At 44.1% G+C, this 12,240-nt stretch overlaps 6 protein-coding genes across 7 annotated transcripts; 1 reads left to right on the forward strand and 5 right to left on the reverse strand.

Moving 5' to 3' along the window:
* Window positions 1-71: 71 nt before the first annotated feature.
* On the reverse strand, window positions 72-950 carry LOC132256540 (large ribosomal subunit protein mL43). The gene is made up of 2 exons (XM_059753017.1): window positions 760-950; window positions 72-696 (listed from the first exon to the last, which is right to left on the reverse strand). Exons 1-2 carry the CDS (start codon window positions 894-896, stop codon window positions 300-302), a joined length of 534 nt encoding a protein of 177 aa, XP_059609000.1. The 5' UTR covers window positions 897-950; the 3' UTR covers window positions 72-299.
* A 186-nt stretch (window positions 951-1,136) lies between these two features.
* LOC132266130 (excitatory amino acid transporter 3-like) lies at window positions 1,137-2,931 on the reverse strand. The gene is made up of 2 exons (XM_059766980.1): window positions 2,456-2,931; window positions 1,137-2,274 (listed from the first exon to the last, which is right to left on the reverse strand). Exons 1-2 carry the CDS (start codon window positions 2,903-2,905, stop codon window positions 1,327-1,329), a joined length of 1,398 nt encoding a protein of 465 aa, XP_059622963.1. The 5' UTR covers window positions 2,906-2,931; the 3' UTR covers window positions 1,137-1,326.
* A 553-nt stretch (window positions 2,932-3,484) lies between these two features.
* On the reverse strand, window positions 3,485-4,986 carry LOC132255557 (excitatory amino acid transporter 3-like). The gene is made up of 2 exons (XM_059751644.1): window positions 4,537-4,986; window positions 3,485-4,351 (listed from the first exon to the last, which is right to left on the reverse strand). Exons 1-2 carry the CDS (start codon window positions 4,984-4,986, stop codon window positions 3,497-3,499), a joined length of 1,305 nt encoding a protein of 434 aa, XP_059607627.1. The 3' UTR covers window positions 3,485-3,496.
* Window positions 4,987-5,463: 477 nt separating this feature from the next.
* Window positions 5,464-6,550, forward strand: LOC132265702 (gastrula zinc finger protein XlCGF7.1-like). The gene is made up of 2 exons (XM_059766466.1): window positions 5,464-5,702; window positions 5,761-6,550. The coding sequence occupies exons 1-2, from the start codon at window positions 5,596-5,598 to the stop codon at window positions 6,548-6,550; spliced, it is 897 nt and encodes a 298-aa protein (XP_059622449.1). The 5' UTR covers window positions 5,464-5,595.
* Window positions 6,537-7,815, reverse strand: LOC132265701 (nuclear inhibitor of protein phosphatase 1). The gene is made up of 2 exons (XM_059766465.1): window positions 7,697-7,815; window positions 6,537-7,624 (listed from the first exon to the last, which is right to left on the reverse strand). Exons 1-2 carry the CDS (start codon window positions 7,723-7,725, stop codon window positions 6,601-6,603), a joined length of 1,053 nt encoding a protein of 350 aa, XP_059622448.1. The 5' UTR covers window positions 7,726-7,815; the 3' UTR covers window positions 6,537-6,600.
* A 1,299-nt stretch (window positions 7,816-9,114) lies between these two features.
* LOC132255815 (eukaryotic translation initiation factor 5A) lies at window positions 9,115-12,116 on the reverse strand. Of its 2 annotated transcripts, none has more exons than XM_059751977.1 (4): window positions 12,009-12,116; window positions 11,004-11,275; window positions 9,807-10,008; window positions 9,115-9,731 (listed from the first exon to the last, which is right to left on the reverse strand). In XM_059751977.1, exons 2-4 carry the CDS (start codon window positions 11,210-11,212, stop codon window positions 9,660-9,662), a joined length of 483 nt encoding a protein of 160 aa, XP_059607960.1. In that variant the 5' UTR covers window positions 11,213-11,275; window positions 12,009-12,116; the 3' UTR covers window positions 9,115-9,659. The 2 variants fall into 2 exon arrangements, with proteins under 2 accessions (XP_059607960.1, XP_059607961.1); XM_059751978.1 differs by lacking the exon at window positions 12,009-12,116 and adding an exon at window positions 11,899-11,985.
* Window positions 12,117-12,240: the final 124 nt, after the last annotated feature.

Below are 12,240 nucleotides of genomic sequence, written 5' to 3' on the forward strand. Positions count from 1 at the left end.
TGTTATTTTCGGGGGCATTTTTGACAAACAAAAAGAAATGGGTGAAGGAAAATGCGTGAGAAATTATGTGAAAAATAAGACTGTGGGAAAGTGGAAATTGGCTCATTCTACAGGTATATAATTATAGTTTTTGGGGTGGAAGAAAGTGAGAGTGATGTTGAGAGAGACCCTAGATAAACTACAGGATAATCATATAATTGTGTCCTCGAGAACCCTCAGAATGTGTAAAATCTTGTATATTTTAAGGAGTTAATATATTTCTTTTTTATTTTACACTCGACTATCAATGCCCCCCACTTTCACTCCAGCTTCCGTCGCTCGAGCATCTCCAGCACTATTTCCGTGGCGGACTTTGGCCGCTCCACGGGCTCCCGCAGCGCCTCGTCCGGGAACACGGTGAGATTGAGCTGCGGATTGCGGTGCGTGAAGGGCGTCCAGACGCCCTGGATCGAAGGCACGTCTGTGTGCCAGAGTTTGCGCCACCTCACGGCCGAAGAGTCGCTGTTCTGCTGCCGCAGCAGCTCCATCCACTTGATGATCTCCTCATGCGGACGATTGGCGCACGGCAGCCACTGCCGCTCGCCATTCAAATACTCCGCCACAATCACGGGCGTCCGATGCCTGCGCGGCTTCACGTACACCGCGACCCCCGGATTCGCCTTGGCATAGTCCAGCAAGCTGTTCTCCAGGTAATCCCTGAACGAATGCAGGAAAAATGCAGTTGTAAACACAGAGACAAACCCCAATTCGGCCACTCACCGCATTCCTTTGCTCGCCCCGTAGCTTTTGCAGTATTTCAGCGTCAGTCTCTGCAGTTGGCACACGTAGCGCCCCATGCCATTCTGCAGGGGCGCTCTGGGGAAGCCAGACTTCATGAAAATGTGGGAATTCGACATTTTCACTCGATTTTGATGAAGGAAAATATGTGAACTGCTCGAACCGCCCTCTGAAAACTGGGATTCGAAGCAACTCAGAGTTCTTGGCGCCACAAACCGCTCATTAAGAACAACAACGGCATAAGCAGGAACAAAAAATATGATAAACCCAAAATAATATTCATGGTTGGAATTCCATCACAAAATTATCATTATTTCACATTTGATTTAAAGATAGTGAAAACTTATGTCACTGCCAATTGCAAAAGTGTACAAAACATGCACAAGAAGATTTTGTATCTGCGATTTTACAAAGTTAAACAAACTCAAAGTTTAGATGTATGTATTTAATCATATTTATGCCAATCTTATATTTTTCTACATCCAATTGGGTCTAATATCTCAAAAATTAATCCTTTTATCATTTTGTTAAAGCTTGGTATTGGGATTGTCAGAGTCTCTCGTGAAATTCCACATTGTCACTTAATTGTTGAGCATCAATCTTCTTCAGTAAATTCTTGCTGAAGTTACTAACTATGCCAACGCCAAATGAATCCCCAAGAACATTTATCACAGTGCGGAAGCGATCGAGTAGCCAATCGACCGCCAGGATAAGGCTGACATCTTCAGCGGGTAATCCTACAACATCTAAGACCATCACCATAGTCACAAGACCCGCCTGAGGAATGCTGGCGGCTCCGATACTAGCCGCAGTGGCGGTGAGGCTGATTGCAAGAATATCAACAAAAGAGAGAGGTACATTCCTCAATTGAGCAATAAAGATAACGGCCACAGCCTCATAAAGAGCAGTTCCATCCATGTTGATTGCAGCGCCAATCGGAACCATAAATCGCGTAACGCGAGGATCGATTCCATGATTCTCTTCAAGACACTGTAGCGTTACAGGAATCGTAGCTGAACTTGATGATGTGCCAAAAGCCGTGGCTATGGCCTGTCCCATGTGTCGAATCAGGATGTAAGGATTCTTCCTGGTCAGAATGTAGTAAATCAGCGGAAGAACAGCGAATCCGTGAAATAGAATACCGCCAAGTACTGTTGCAAAATAAATACCTAGGCGAATAAAGACGTCCAGGTTGTCAGATTCAATGAATTTGGCGCAGATCAGAAAGAGCACTCCGACTGGCGACAGCCAAATTACCCATCGCGTGATCTTCATCATCAGTAAGTTAAGTTCGCGGAACAAGTTTGAAACCGTGGCGGTTTCCTTCTTCGTGGAACTGAGAGCGATGCCGAAAACAATGGATGCTACGACGAGACCCAAAATATTGGTACTGTCTATGAAAACTCCTTGCAATTTCCACAGATTAATGTCTGCTAATGCTTCAGTGTCGTTCTCAGACGGTGGAATCAAATGTGTTTGATATTGCTGAAGACAAGCCTGAAGAATACAAAAATCTCCTGAGTAATATTTCTGATTTTTGCCTGCCTAGTCGGGAAGAGGAAACTTGAGCTTATCTTATAAGATTGATAAGTACTTATTCATTCATTGTTAAACATTCTTATCAATACGATCTCATCAGATACTCAAATCAACGACAATGCCAAGATGTAGAGATTACCTGAATGTAGTTTGGCGGGAAAAGATTCCGGACTAAGTCCAAGAGAGTGTCGGCCGTCGTTGTGTTTCGACCCACAATCTCTTCGCCGCCATCTTCGACACTGTGATTCACTCCTGGTTTGATCGTGATGGCCAGAATAATGCCTAGAATAATGGCCAGGATCGTCGTCAGCATGTAGTAGGCGACCGCCAGGCCTCCTATTCGGCCGGACATGGACATGTCCATGCTGCTGACCGCCGCCACGAGAGACGAGATGATGAGCGGCAGCACCAGTCCGCGCAGCATTTGGAGGAACAGATCCCCCAAATACTGCATGTACATCACGTTCCTGGACGACCACGCGCCGGAACTCGTAGTGTGCAGGACGATACCAATGACGATGCCCAGCACGACGCCCACAACCATGAGAATCGTCAGGAGATTCTCCCTGATGTACTCTTTTCCACGCATTTTTGCAATTGACTATCGAACTTTTCGCGGTTGAATTGCAGTGTGACTCTTTCAACAGACACCAATTGACTGAATTACAACTCTAGTTCCTCAGAATTGTCTGCGGTCGACATTGTGATTAAACACGAATTGTGGCACACAGCAATGCCATCATAGGCAAATAAAGAGATGACAATAGGCGAGACCTCTCGCTCTGTCGTATTTGTGAAATTTGCGACAATAATATGTGAATTTCAATCATAAATATAAAGCAATTAAAAAGTGTGTTCAGAAACACCTCGTACACGAGATATGACTTAATGATATCCAATTCTTCCCCAGTCTTATCATATTTTACACACTGTCTTGTGGTAATTGGAGTACAAAGCTTCAATGAACGCTATCACAGGAGCTTCGAAGACGCTTTGGTGTATTTACCGAGTCTTTACAATATCTTGCAACTTTTTGAATGAATATTTGTGTGACAATTTTTTTACGATTAAAAAGAATTTAATCATTATCATGTAGTGAAGGAGATTTATTTCGTAAAAGTACACAATACAAAATGGTAAAGCAGTCAAAGCATAAAATTTTCCAGATTTAAATGTGTAGTTAAGATGAGATATGCTCAGTATTGTCGCATGCTTCTTGAGTGTCGAGCTTTTTCAAAAAGTTCTTACTGAATTCGGTAATAATGCCCACTCCAAATACATCTCCGAGGATGTTTGTCACAGTGCGGAAACGACCAAGCAGCCAGTCCACTGTCAGAATGAGGCCAATGTCCTCGGCTGGTAATCCTACAACATCCAAGACCATCACCAAAGCCACGATTCCTGCCTGAGGAATGCTGGCGGTTCCGATACTAGCCGCAGTGGCTGCGAGACTGATGATCAAAATATCAACAAAAGAGAGAGGTATACTTCGCATTTGAGCAATAAAGATAACGGCCACAGCCTCATAAAGAGCAGTTCCATCCATGTTGATTGCAGCGCCAATCGGAACCATAAATCGCGTAACGCGAGGATCGATTCCGTGATTCTCTTCGAGGCACCGCATTGTCACGGGTATTGTCACTGTGCTGGAGGATGTACCAAAACCTGTGGCCATAGCTTGTCCCATGTGCCGAATCAAGATGTAAGGATTCTTCCTAGTCAGAATGTAGTAAATCAGCGGAAGAACAGCGAATCCGTGAAATAGAACACCACCAAGTACTGTTACGAAAAAGATGCCAAGACTAGTGAAAACGGTGAGGTTCTCGGCTTCAATGAATTTGGCGCAGATCAGAAAGAGCACTCCGACTGGCGAACTGAGAGCGATGCCGAAAACAATGGATGCTACGACGAGCCCCAGAATATTTGTGCTGTCAACAAAAACTCCTTTCAATTTCCACAGATTAATGTCTGCCAATGCTTCAGTGTTGTCTTCAGACGGTGGAATCAAATGTGTTTGATATTGCTGAAGACAAGCCTGAAGAATACAAAAATCTCCTTAGCATATTGATATCTCAATTTTGTCATTCATTCTATCACAATAATTTTTTATTTGTAAAAGCTAAGGTAAAAGCCCGATAAGAATTATTGACTCATACTCTGACATTCTTATCCTTACGATCTTATCAGACAGTCGTAATAATGCCAAGATGTGGAAGTTACCTGAATGTAGTTTGGTGGGAAGAGATTCCGGACTAAGTCCAAGAGAGTGTCGGCCGTCGTTGTGTTTCGACCCACAATCTCTTCGCCGCCATCTTCGACACTGTGATTCACTCCTGGTTTGATCGTGATGGCCAGAATAATGCCTAGAATAATGGCCAGGATCGTCGTCAGCATGTAGTAGGCGACCGCCAGGCCTCCTATTCGGCCGGACATGGACATGTCCATGCTGCTGACCGCCGCCACGAGAGACGAGATGATGAGCGGCAGCACCAGTCCGCGCAGCATTTGGAGGAACAGATCCCCCAAATACTGCATGTACATCACGTTCCTGGACGACCACGCGCCGGAACTCGTAGTGTGCAGGACGATACCAATGACGATGCCCAGCACGACGCCCACGACCATGAGAATCGTCAGGAGATTCTCCCTGATGTACTCTTTTCCACGCATTTTTGCAATTGACTATCGAACTTTTCGCGATTGAATTGCAGTGTGACTCTTTCAACAGACACCAATTGACTGAATTACAACTCTAATTCTTTAGCGGATTAAGGAATGACAATAGGCGAGAGTTCTCGCTCTGTCGTATTTGTGAGATTTGGAACAATTAGTGAAATATGAATGCTTCTTCTTTTTTAAATACATATAAAGAAAATTGTGTTCAGAAACACTTCGTATACGAGATGACCTAATGATGTCCAATCTTCCTCTGTGTTATCTCTTTTTACACACTGTCTTGGTAATTGGAGTATAAAAAGCTTTATTGAGTGCTATCACAGGAGCTCCGAAGACAATTGATAAGAAGATAATTTTACATGGTTAAAAAGACATTTTGATAAGGTATGTTCATGAGTCCACAACAAAAACATTTACATACATAAGTTGAAAATTCTATATATTTTATAATTTTCTTCCTTTCACGAGGGTGGAAACGTTGGTGATTTGCCAGTAGCATTTGAAATGAGCGGCAATTGCTGCAGTGCTGCCCCATGCGACTGATATCAATATTCCAAATACGTCGATTTTGCGGGCAGTTTTTATTTGTGGGTTTGTGGGATCATGAATATAGAGTGTCAGGTGCCTAATTGCAGTGTAGGCATCTTCTCCAAGGGTGAATCCTTCAAGAGGATCTGCCAGAAACACTTCCAGTTCCTCCTGAACAATGAGTGAGAGTCAAAGTCTTCAGCACTTTACAAAATACTAGGAATTCTCGTGTCTTTTCAGTATTCCAGAGAGTCAGGAAGTTCCTGACATCAATTCCGTGGACGACATCAGGGAGGATGTGGAGTATCCCTACAGAATCTTGAGGAAGGCTCTCAGTCTCTGTCTGGAGGAGATTTCTAAGAAGACTCAGGAGTTAAGAATATTGAAGGAAGATGACAAATCCTGCTCAATCTGTGCCAAGAAATTCCATCACAAGTACCGCCTGAATTTCCACATGAGGACTGTACATGGGTCCACCAGGAAGTTCATGTGCCAACACTGTGGGGCGACTTTTAAGCGTCTGGACGGACTCAGAGTCCACATGAAGTGTCATCAAACAGAGAAATCCGCCCGGAAAGCATCCAAAACCTTTCAGTGCGACATCTGCCAGAAATCCCTGTCCAGCAGCTCAAATCTTCGTGGCCACGTCAAGAGCTTCCACACCAACGAACGTCCACATCTCTGTCGTCTCTGCGGCAAAGCCTACGCCACCTCAGCCGCTCTGCGGACTCACGAGAAGTTCCACGCGATGCCATTCGCCTGTTCAGTGTGTGGAAAGAGCTTTCCGGACGCCTCGCGTTTCGAGGAGCATCTCAACGGACATCGCCAGGTGTTCCTCAAGTGTGCAGTGTGCGGCAAGAAGTACTCGCACAGGAACAGCTTCAGGATTCACATGAAGATTCACGAGGTGGGCGCCGTGAAGGGGCACAAGTGTGACTTGTGCGGCGAGGGATTCACGCTGACGTCGTACTTGAGGAAGCACGTGAAGAGATGCAAGAAGAAAATAAAGGATCCAATTCAGGAGGGTTAAATCTTGTATTCTCGCGAATCTCACAATGTCAGCTTACACAAATCTCATGCTTAGAGTCCACTCATCAGTGGTTTTCGTCCTGGCCACGCTTCCTTGGCGTACTTCTTCTTTCGTGGCTCATCGCCGTGCATCTCGGGCTCCTCGAGGCGCGCCTGGGTGGTCTGTGGCGGCGCCATAGCCTCTGGCGCCTCCGCCACTCCCGTGGGCAGGACGTCGGGCGCCGGATTGGGCAGTAGCAGGCCCAGCTTCGAACCCAGGCTCAGCGGCGTCGCTTCGTCGTCCGCGTCGAATTTGCCCTCCTCGGCCGATGGCGGCAGGCCGTGGTAGAGATGAGGCACCAGGGCGGTGGGATGCAGGTGCTTGGCGTCCACGGCGCTGCTGCTGGACGTCGTGGGGATGCCGATGTCCATCTTGGCCCTCTTCGTGGGCACAACTGTCGTGTGGATGAGGTTCCTGAAGCGCCCGATCGTAGGATCGATGTCCTCGGGATTGATAACAATCTCGTCATCGTTGAACGTCACACATTTGCGCATCCTCTTCCGGTTGGACTTGTCCTTGTCCAGGTTGCTCTTGTACGAGTCATCGGCGATGCCCAGCATTGAGATTCGCCGATTGGTGGCCGTATTGTACTCAGTCAAGTTGTCCAGCTCGCTCTGGCTCTCTGGCAGGCCGAGGAGGGCGCCCTCCGGGGCATCGCTGAGCGGCAGGTCCTCCATGATGTTCGGCCGGACGCCCGTCGTGGGGCGCTCGCGCAGAATGTAGGATCTCGTGGAAGCACCAAAGTGGAATTGCGAGTTCATGTGCAGCTGCGTGGGCTTGTGCGCCTCCAGCCGCACATTGCCGATGAAGGTGCCGTGCGTGCTGCCCAGATCCACCAAATAGGAGATGTGCAGGTGCTTGTGATACACATAAGCTGCGTGGACACGCGAGCACGACTGGTGGTCGATGCAAAAGTCATTCAGCTGGGAATTCCTCCCAAACAGGTAGCACTTTTTCTCATCTATCATCAGCTTCTGGATGAGCTTGTCCTCCTTCAGGACGTCCAAATGAAAGCCCGTGGGTGGCTTTCCTGCCCTGAAACACACAGCAAAACACCCATTAAACGCCGTCCGGCAATGTGTCTCTCCACTCCTGCGTGCGCCTCACCACTTGGGAACCTCATAGTGATTGGACATGAGCGGACAGAGAGTGGATTTCCCTCTGGAAATGCAATTTTCCTCCCAGGAAAACAATACACAATCTTTCTGACAGCAGCACTCTTCTCGCCATGCAGTGGCGCCACGCAGCGGAGATTGGCGCTGCACGAATCGCACTCAAAAGTTAAACCGCCGAAAATCAAGGGGGATTTATAAATAAATCAAAAACCAATGATAAATTATTATAAATGCTGGTATATTATTATTATTGTATCAAAAAGATTTTGGGAACCAACAAATTGTTTTCTCTTCGTCGTATTTCATTCACATTATATTTCTGTAAGGTTTCAATATTTTTTCTCTACTCTTTTTTGTTTTACCACCAAGTAAAAATCAATAAAATAAAAAAAAAGAACAGGAAAGGAAAAGTTGGAAGAAAACCAAAAATAGAGCGCTTTAGCTGTGATAAAATCCCTATAAAATCAATTATTTTCAATATTTTCTCTTTATATTTCTCAATTTTAAATATCTCATTCTTTTCACAAAAGCTTGTGTGTTGTATAATAATTATTTTGCCTTCAGCTGAAATCTCATGGTTGATAGTGTTATTTTTTTCAATATTTTCCTTAGTACTTATTTCATTGATCATCGCATTCTGGCTATTGCTTGGCTGTTCAGATTGACAAAAAAAGATATTCCACATCTCCTTTTTATTAGTCTAATTAATAAAAAAATTATAATTCCTATCTATTCCCTCTTCCAGAGCCTTTCACTCGCTTCTCATTACTTGTTTTTTTCATAATATTTTAATAATTTGCAAAAAAACGTGCTTCAAAGGGTGGAAAAAGCCCCAAAATCTCTCTCTCTCTCTTCGCTTACCCTCACTTTTCAACGCCCCAAAAAAACCACGATTTTCACAACTTTCCCGCCCGCACTTCAGTAAAAAAAAGTGTTTTGTTTTTGTTTCTTGGTATAATTCCAATGTTTTTTTTATTGAAATGCGCCTCACTTCGCGTTGGACTTTGTCTTGGGGCTCAAAGAAACAGTGAATTGTTTGTTTTGCTTTTAAAGGGGAACAAAAATCATGCCTTTTCTCCACACATTCTCAAGAAATGCTTTCTTTGTCATTAGAATTTTCACTTTTGTTTTTAAATACTATTTTTATATAATTTTATCGTTTGTTACCTTTTTATTTGGATTGCTTCTTGATTCGCTTTTTTATCAGTTTTGCTACATTTTACAGTTACTATGTTCTCTCATTCATCTCTTCTTTAATAAGTTTTCATTTGTATCATCATATTAATCATTATTTATTTATTTATTTATATAAAAAACAGGAGATAAACTTAAATGTGATTTAAAATTGTTATTAATTTTCTTCAATAAATTCCTTCTACATTTCGTGGATTTTTTCCATCATTTTCCTTATATATTTTTTTTGTCGATATCTTGTCACTCTTTCCGCACTTTTCTTCAATTTGATTTTTTCCACATACGAAAAATATTTATCATTTTTACTCTCTCTCTCTCTCTTTCTCTCTCTCATAAAAATGCTTCTCTTTTCACTCTCTTCATTTCTCAGTAATCATTTTAAAAAGTATGTGTTTGTTCTCTTCTGTGTTAATCGATATTCAATTTTCATTTTTTCTGAGAATCTTCATGCCATTGCAAAGGGGAAAATGCCTTTTTTTTCTTTAACTGTCTCACTTGAGGGGAAAAAATCAAGCTTTCATTACTTGAAATTGCGCTGAAGAAAAGCGTCTTTGTTAAGGTTTTTTTTTATCTTGCAAGAAGGAAAGAAAATGCATGTGACTTCGTTTACAATCTTTTTCTCAAAGTGTTTTGGAATATGATTTCCTCCCTTTTTCCTGTCTCTGTGTGTCTGCTTTTTGTTTAACTCTTTTTCTGCGTGTTGATTTTCTTCTCCTCTGCCTTTGACTTCACACACCACGCCTTTCTCACCGCTTGCGCTTTTATTTCTCGAGGGCAGTGTTTGTTTTGATGGCAATCACGCACTCCTCGCCGCACGAATGCAACACGGTGCACTGCAAACGATTCAGGCAATTACAAATCACGACACAAAAAAGAAACACCAGCCAACCAGACTCTCATAAACTCACCAAAAGCTCCTTGCCACTGTCGAATTCAGAACGCAACTGAGCACCAAGTTCGCTGTCCGGAAGCTTGAGATCCTCGCGCAAGTCTCCGTTTTCGCGCAACAGCGTCAAATACCCGTCATCACTGATATCAGTCAATTGATAATCCTCGCGCTTAACATGTGGCACATCCATATTGTGAGTGGAGGGACAAATGTCCTCGTATCTGTGGAAGAAGATGCGAAATAGCGTCAGTTATTCGCTCTCTGAAAACTTCTCCAAGCGCGTCCTAAGACATTCCCACTGATCTTCTCAAGACACAAGCGACAAGTCAGCAGACAACAACTTGACACACTAACAGACATTTCCCATGTGAATTTCATTTTCAGACTAAAACAACCTTTTTTTCAAATTGTTTCCTAGGGAAAAAGTGTGAAAATTTGTAAATTCCGCTTTAAGATATCTACATTTTTTACTACTGTTTGTGCCAGAGAAAATGACTGGAAATGTACTGAACGTTTTGGAGTAAAGATGTTAAGAATTGAATGCTTTTCTTTCTAGTTTTTGGCGGAAAAAATGAGCAGAATCTTAAGATATGTCCATGAAAATTTAATTCTTTGGCTCATGTCCTTTATTATACAAGGATAAAGCAGACATAAAGACATGCATTTTATCGGACAGTTTTGTCTTATTCATAAAATATCCGCAATTTCTACAAATTCACATATTTTGCAATCAAAATCATACATTCAACTCAAAGCAAAGCGAATAAAACAATGAAGGGATGAATTTCGCTTGAAATAATAACTATATTAACTCCAGAATTCAATATTTTCAAAGAATATTATGTAAATCCATGCGTAATTCCTGTCATTTGTTCAAAATTTAAGCCTCATTTAAGCTCATTTTCTGCATTTGTCATCACAATAGGAATAAGAAGAGACAAAACTTTTCTAGTTGGCTATGAAATATGCAATTATTTCATTACCAGTTACAGTGGAAAAGACAGCAAACAAGCAAATCCATTGTCAAGCCTTCAAAGTGCTGATCAATGGAAGCTTTTAAGGCATTGTGACTCAAACTTAAGTAGAATTTTGAGAAAGCTTCAGCAATTTGCACAACTTTCGTGTCACTTCCACGCAAATCATTTGCAATTTGGGTGGCAAAAAGTTCCCCCTTCGATAAGCCAATCAATCGCGATAAGGCGCGAATTGGACTCACTTTTTTCCTGAGAAAATGTCAATGCCGACCAAGTGGACTTTGGCGTGTCCGTGTTTGCCCGTCTTCGATGTGGACATCTCGACGATCTTGCACGGGCGCGACTTGAGCATCACGAATCCGTTCTTGCGGAGTGCCGAGCACTGCATCGGATAAGTGGCCGAGGCACCGGAGTCTCCGGTCTCGAAGTGTGTATCATCCATGTCGGTCATCCTGGCCAGCAGATGTTAACGCGTGTCACGAAGATGAGTTGGGGCACTCGACAAGGCGAGGAGCTGCGAACAGACAAATCCGCTCGTTAACGTCCATCTTGGATATTTTGCAACATCGTGTGTGCCAATCTCAGTACACCGGACGCCCTGATGGGGCGCCCAGAGGGGCTTGAGTGGCACTATGGGGTGTGTGCGTGGTGCTAATCGTTTGCCGGAAGTGATCAGATCGCGATAAGGGCGAATATTGAGCGACAGATGTTTCGCCTACGTGTCAAGATTCCCGTTAAAGCCGCTGACCGGGTGCGAAATCGCGAAAAATGGGCGGATATTTCCGCAAGAACACCTCCGCAGAGCGCAAACGGAAGCCCTAGAGGTTCAGGAGGCCCACCAAAAGCCCCTCCAACTGCGAGTATTGCTGGCAAATTTTACGAACACGCGGCTTTTGGTGCCAACAAACACGCGTGACGTGAAACTTTCTTGTCAAGATCCCCTCAAATGCCCCACTTTTCCCCATCCGGACGCCTCAGGGAGGGTGTTTAAGCACAGAAAGCGCCCCGCGGGCAACTGAATGCACCACAAAGCGCCTGGCCATCGATCCGGGTGGGCCCCCGCGGTCCACCTGGCCGGCCCGTCTCTTGCACGCCACTTTTCCCGGCCGGGAACACACCACACGCGCTCTACAGTACCTAAACGTGATGCAATGGTACGCGGGGCGGCGTATTGGTGACACGGACTGTTTGCAGAACGATTAGCACCGGCGTAAAAGGCGATTTTCAGGTAGAAACTAGCTACTCACGTGTGACTAAAATGGTTGTCGAAACCAGAAGGTCTTATGTAAAAAAAACCAAGATGGCTCCCGTGAAAAAATATCCACATCCGGCTGATTGCGGCGATTTGCCGCAAGAGGGATGGGTGGTTTTGGATAAGAATGTCGAAGTGGTTTGGATAATGAATAGAAATTTGAGAAAAAGAGAATTTTAGAAGCCGGAAAAGCTGAAAAAATGACCGATGGCAATCAATTTGGATGA

This window comes from Phlebotomus argentipes, unplaced genomic scaffold (assembly GCF_947086385.1).
Source record: "Phlebotomus argentipes unplaced genomic scaffold, Phlebotomus argentipes genome assembly contig_5, whole genome shotgun sequence".
Taxonomy (NCBI): Eukaryota; Metazoa; Arthropoda; class Insecta; order Diptera; family Psychodidae; genus Phlebotomus; species Phlebotomus argentipes.

Excerpts from the sequence above, each read along its gene's own strand:
- LOC132256540 (XM_059753017.1), bottom strand. The coding sequence starts at position 896 with ATGTCGAATTCCCACATTTTCATGAAGTCTGGCTTCCCCAGAGCGCCC. Across the intron at positions 697-759 it reads GGGGCGAGCAAAGGAATGCG|GGATTACCTGGAGAACAGCT; the intron begins GTGAGTGGCCGA and ends GCATTCGTTCAG.
- LOC132266130 (XM_059766980.1), bottom strand. The coding sequence starts at position 2,905 with ATGCGTGGAAAAGAGTACATCAGGGAGAATCTCCTGACGATTCTCATG. Across the intron at positions 2,275-2,455 it reads TCCCGCCAAACTACATTCAG|GCTTGTCTTCAGCAATATCA; the intron begins GTAATCTCTACA and ends TGTATTCTTCAG.
- LOC132255557 (XM_059751644.1), bottom strand. The coding sequence starts at position 4,986 with ATGCGTGGAAAAGAGTACATCAGGGAGAATCTCCTGACGATTCTCATG. Across the intron at positions 4,352-4,536 it reads TCCCACCAAACTACATTCAG|GCTTGTCTTCAGCAATATCA; the intron begins GTAACTTCCACA and ends TGTATTCTTCAG.
- LOC132265702 (XM_059766466.1), top strand. The coding sequence starts at position 5,596 with ATGAATATAGAGTGTCAGGTGCCTAATTGCAGTGTAGGCATCTTCTCC. Across the intron at positions 5,703-5,760 it reads CAGTTCCTCCTGAACAATGA|TATTCCAGAGAGTCAGGAAG; the intron begins GTGAGAGTCAAA and ends GTGTCTTTTCAG.
- LOC132265701 (XM_059766465.1), bottom strand. The coding sequence starts at position 7,725 with ATGTCCAATCACTATGAGGTTCCCAAGTG. Across the intron at positions 7,625-7,696 it reads CACTATGAGGTTCCCAAGTG|GGCAGGAAAGCCACCCACGG; the intron begins GTGAGGCGCACG and ends TGTGTGTTTCAG.
- LOC132255815 (XM_059751977.1), bottom strand. The coding sequence starts at position 11,212 with ATGACCGACATGGATGATACACACTTCGAGACCGGAGACTCCGGTGCC. Across the intron at positions 10,009-11,003 it reads GACATTTTCTCAGGAAAAAA|ATACGAGGACATTTGTCCCT; the intron begins GTGAGTCCAATT and ends CTTCTTCCACAG. Across the intron at positions 9,732-9,806 it reads ACAGTGGCAAGGAGCTTTTG|TGCACCGTGTTGCATTCGTG; the intron begins GTGAGTTTATGA and ends AATCGTTTGCAG.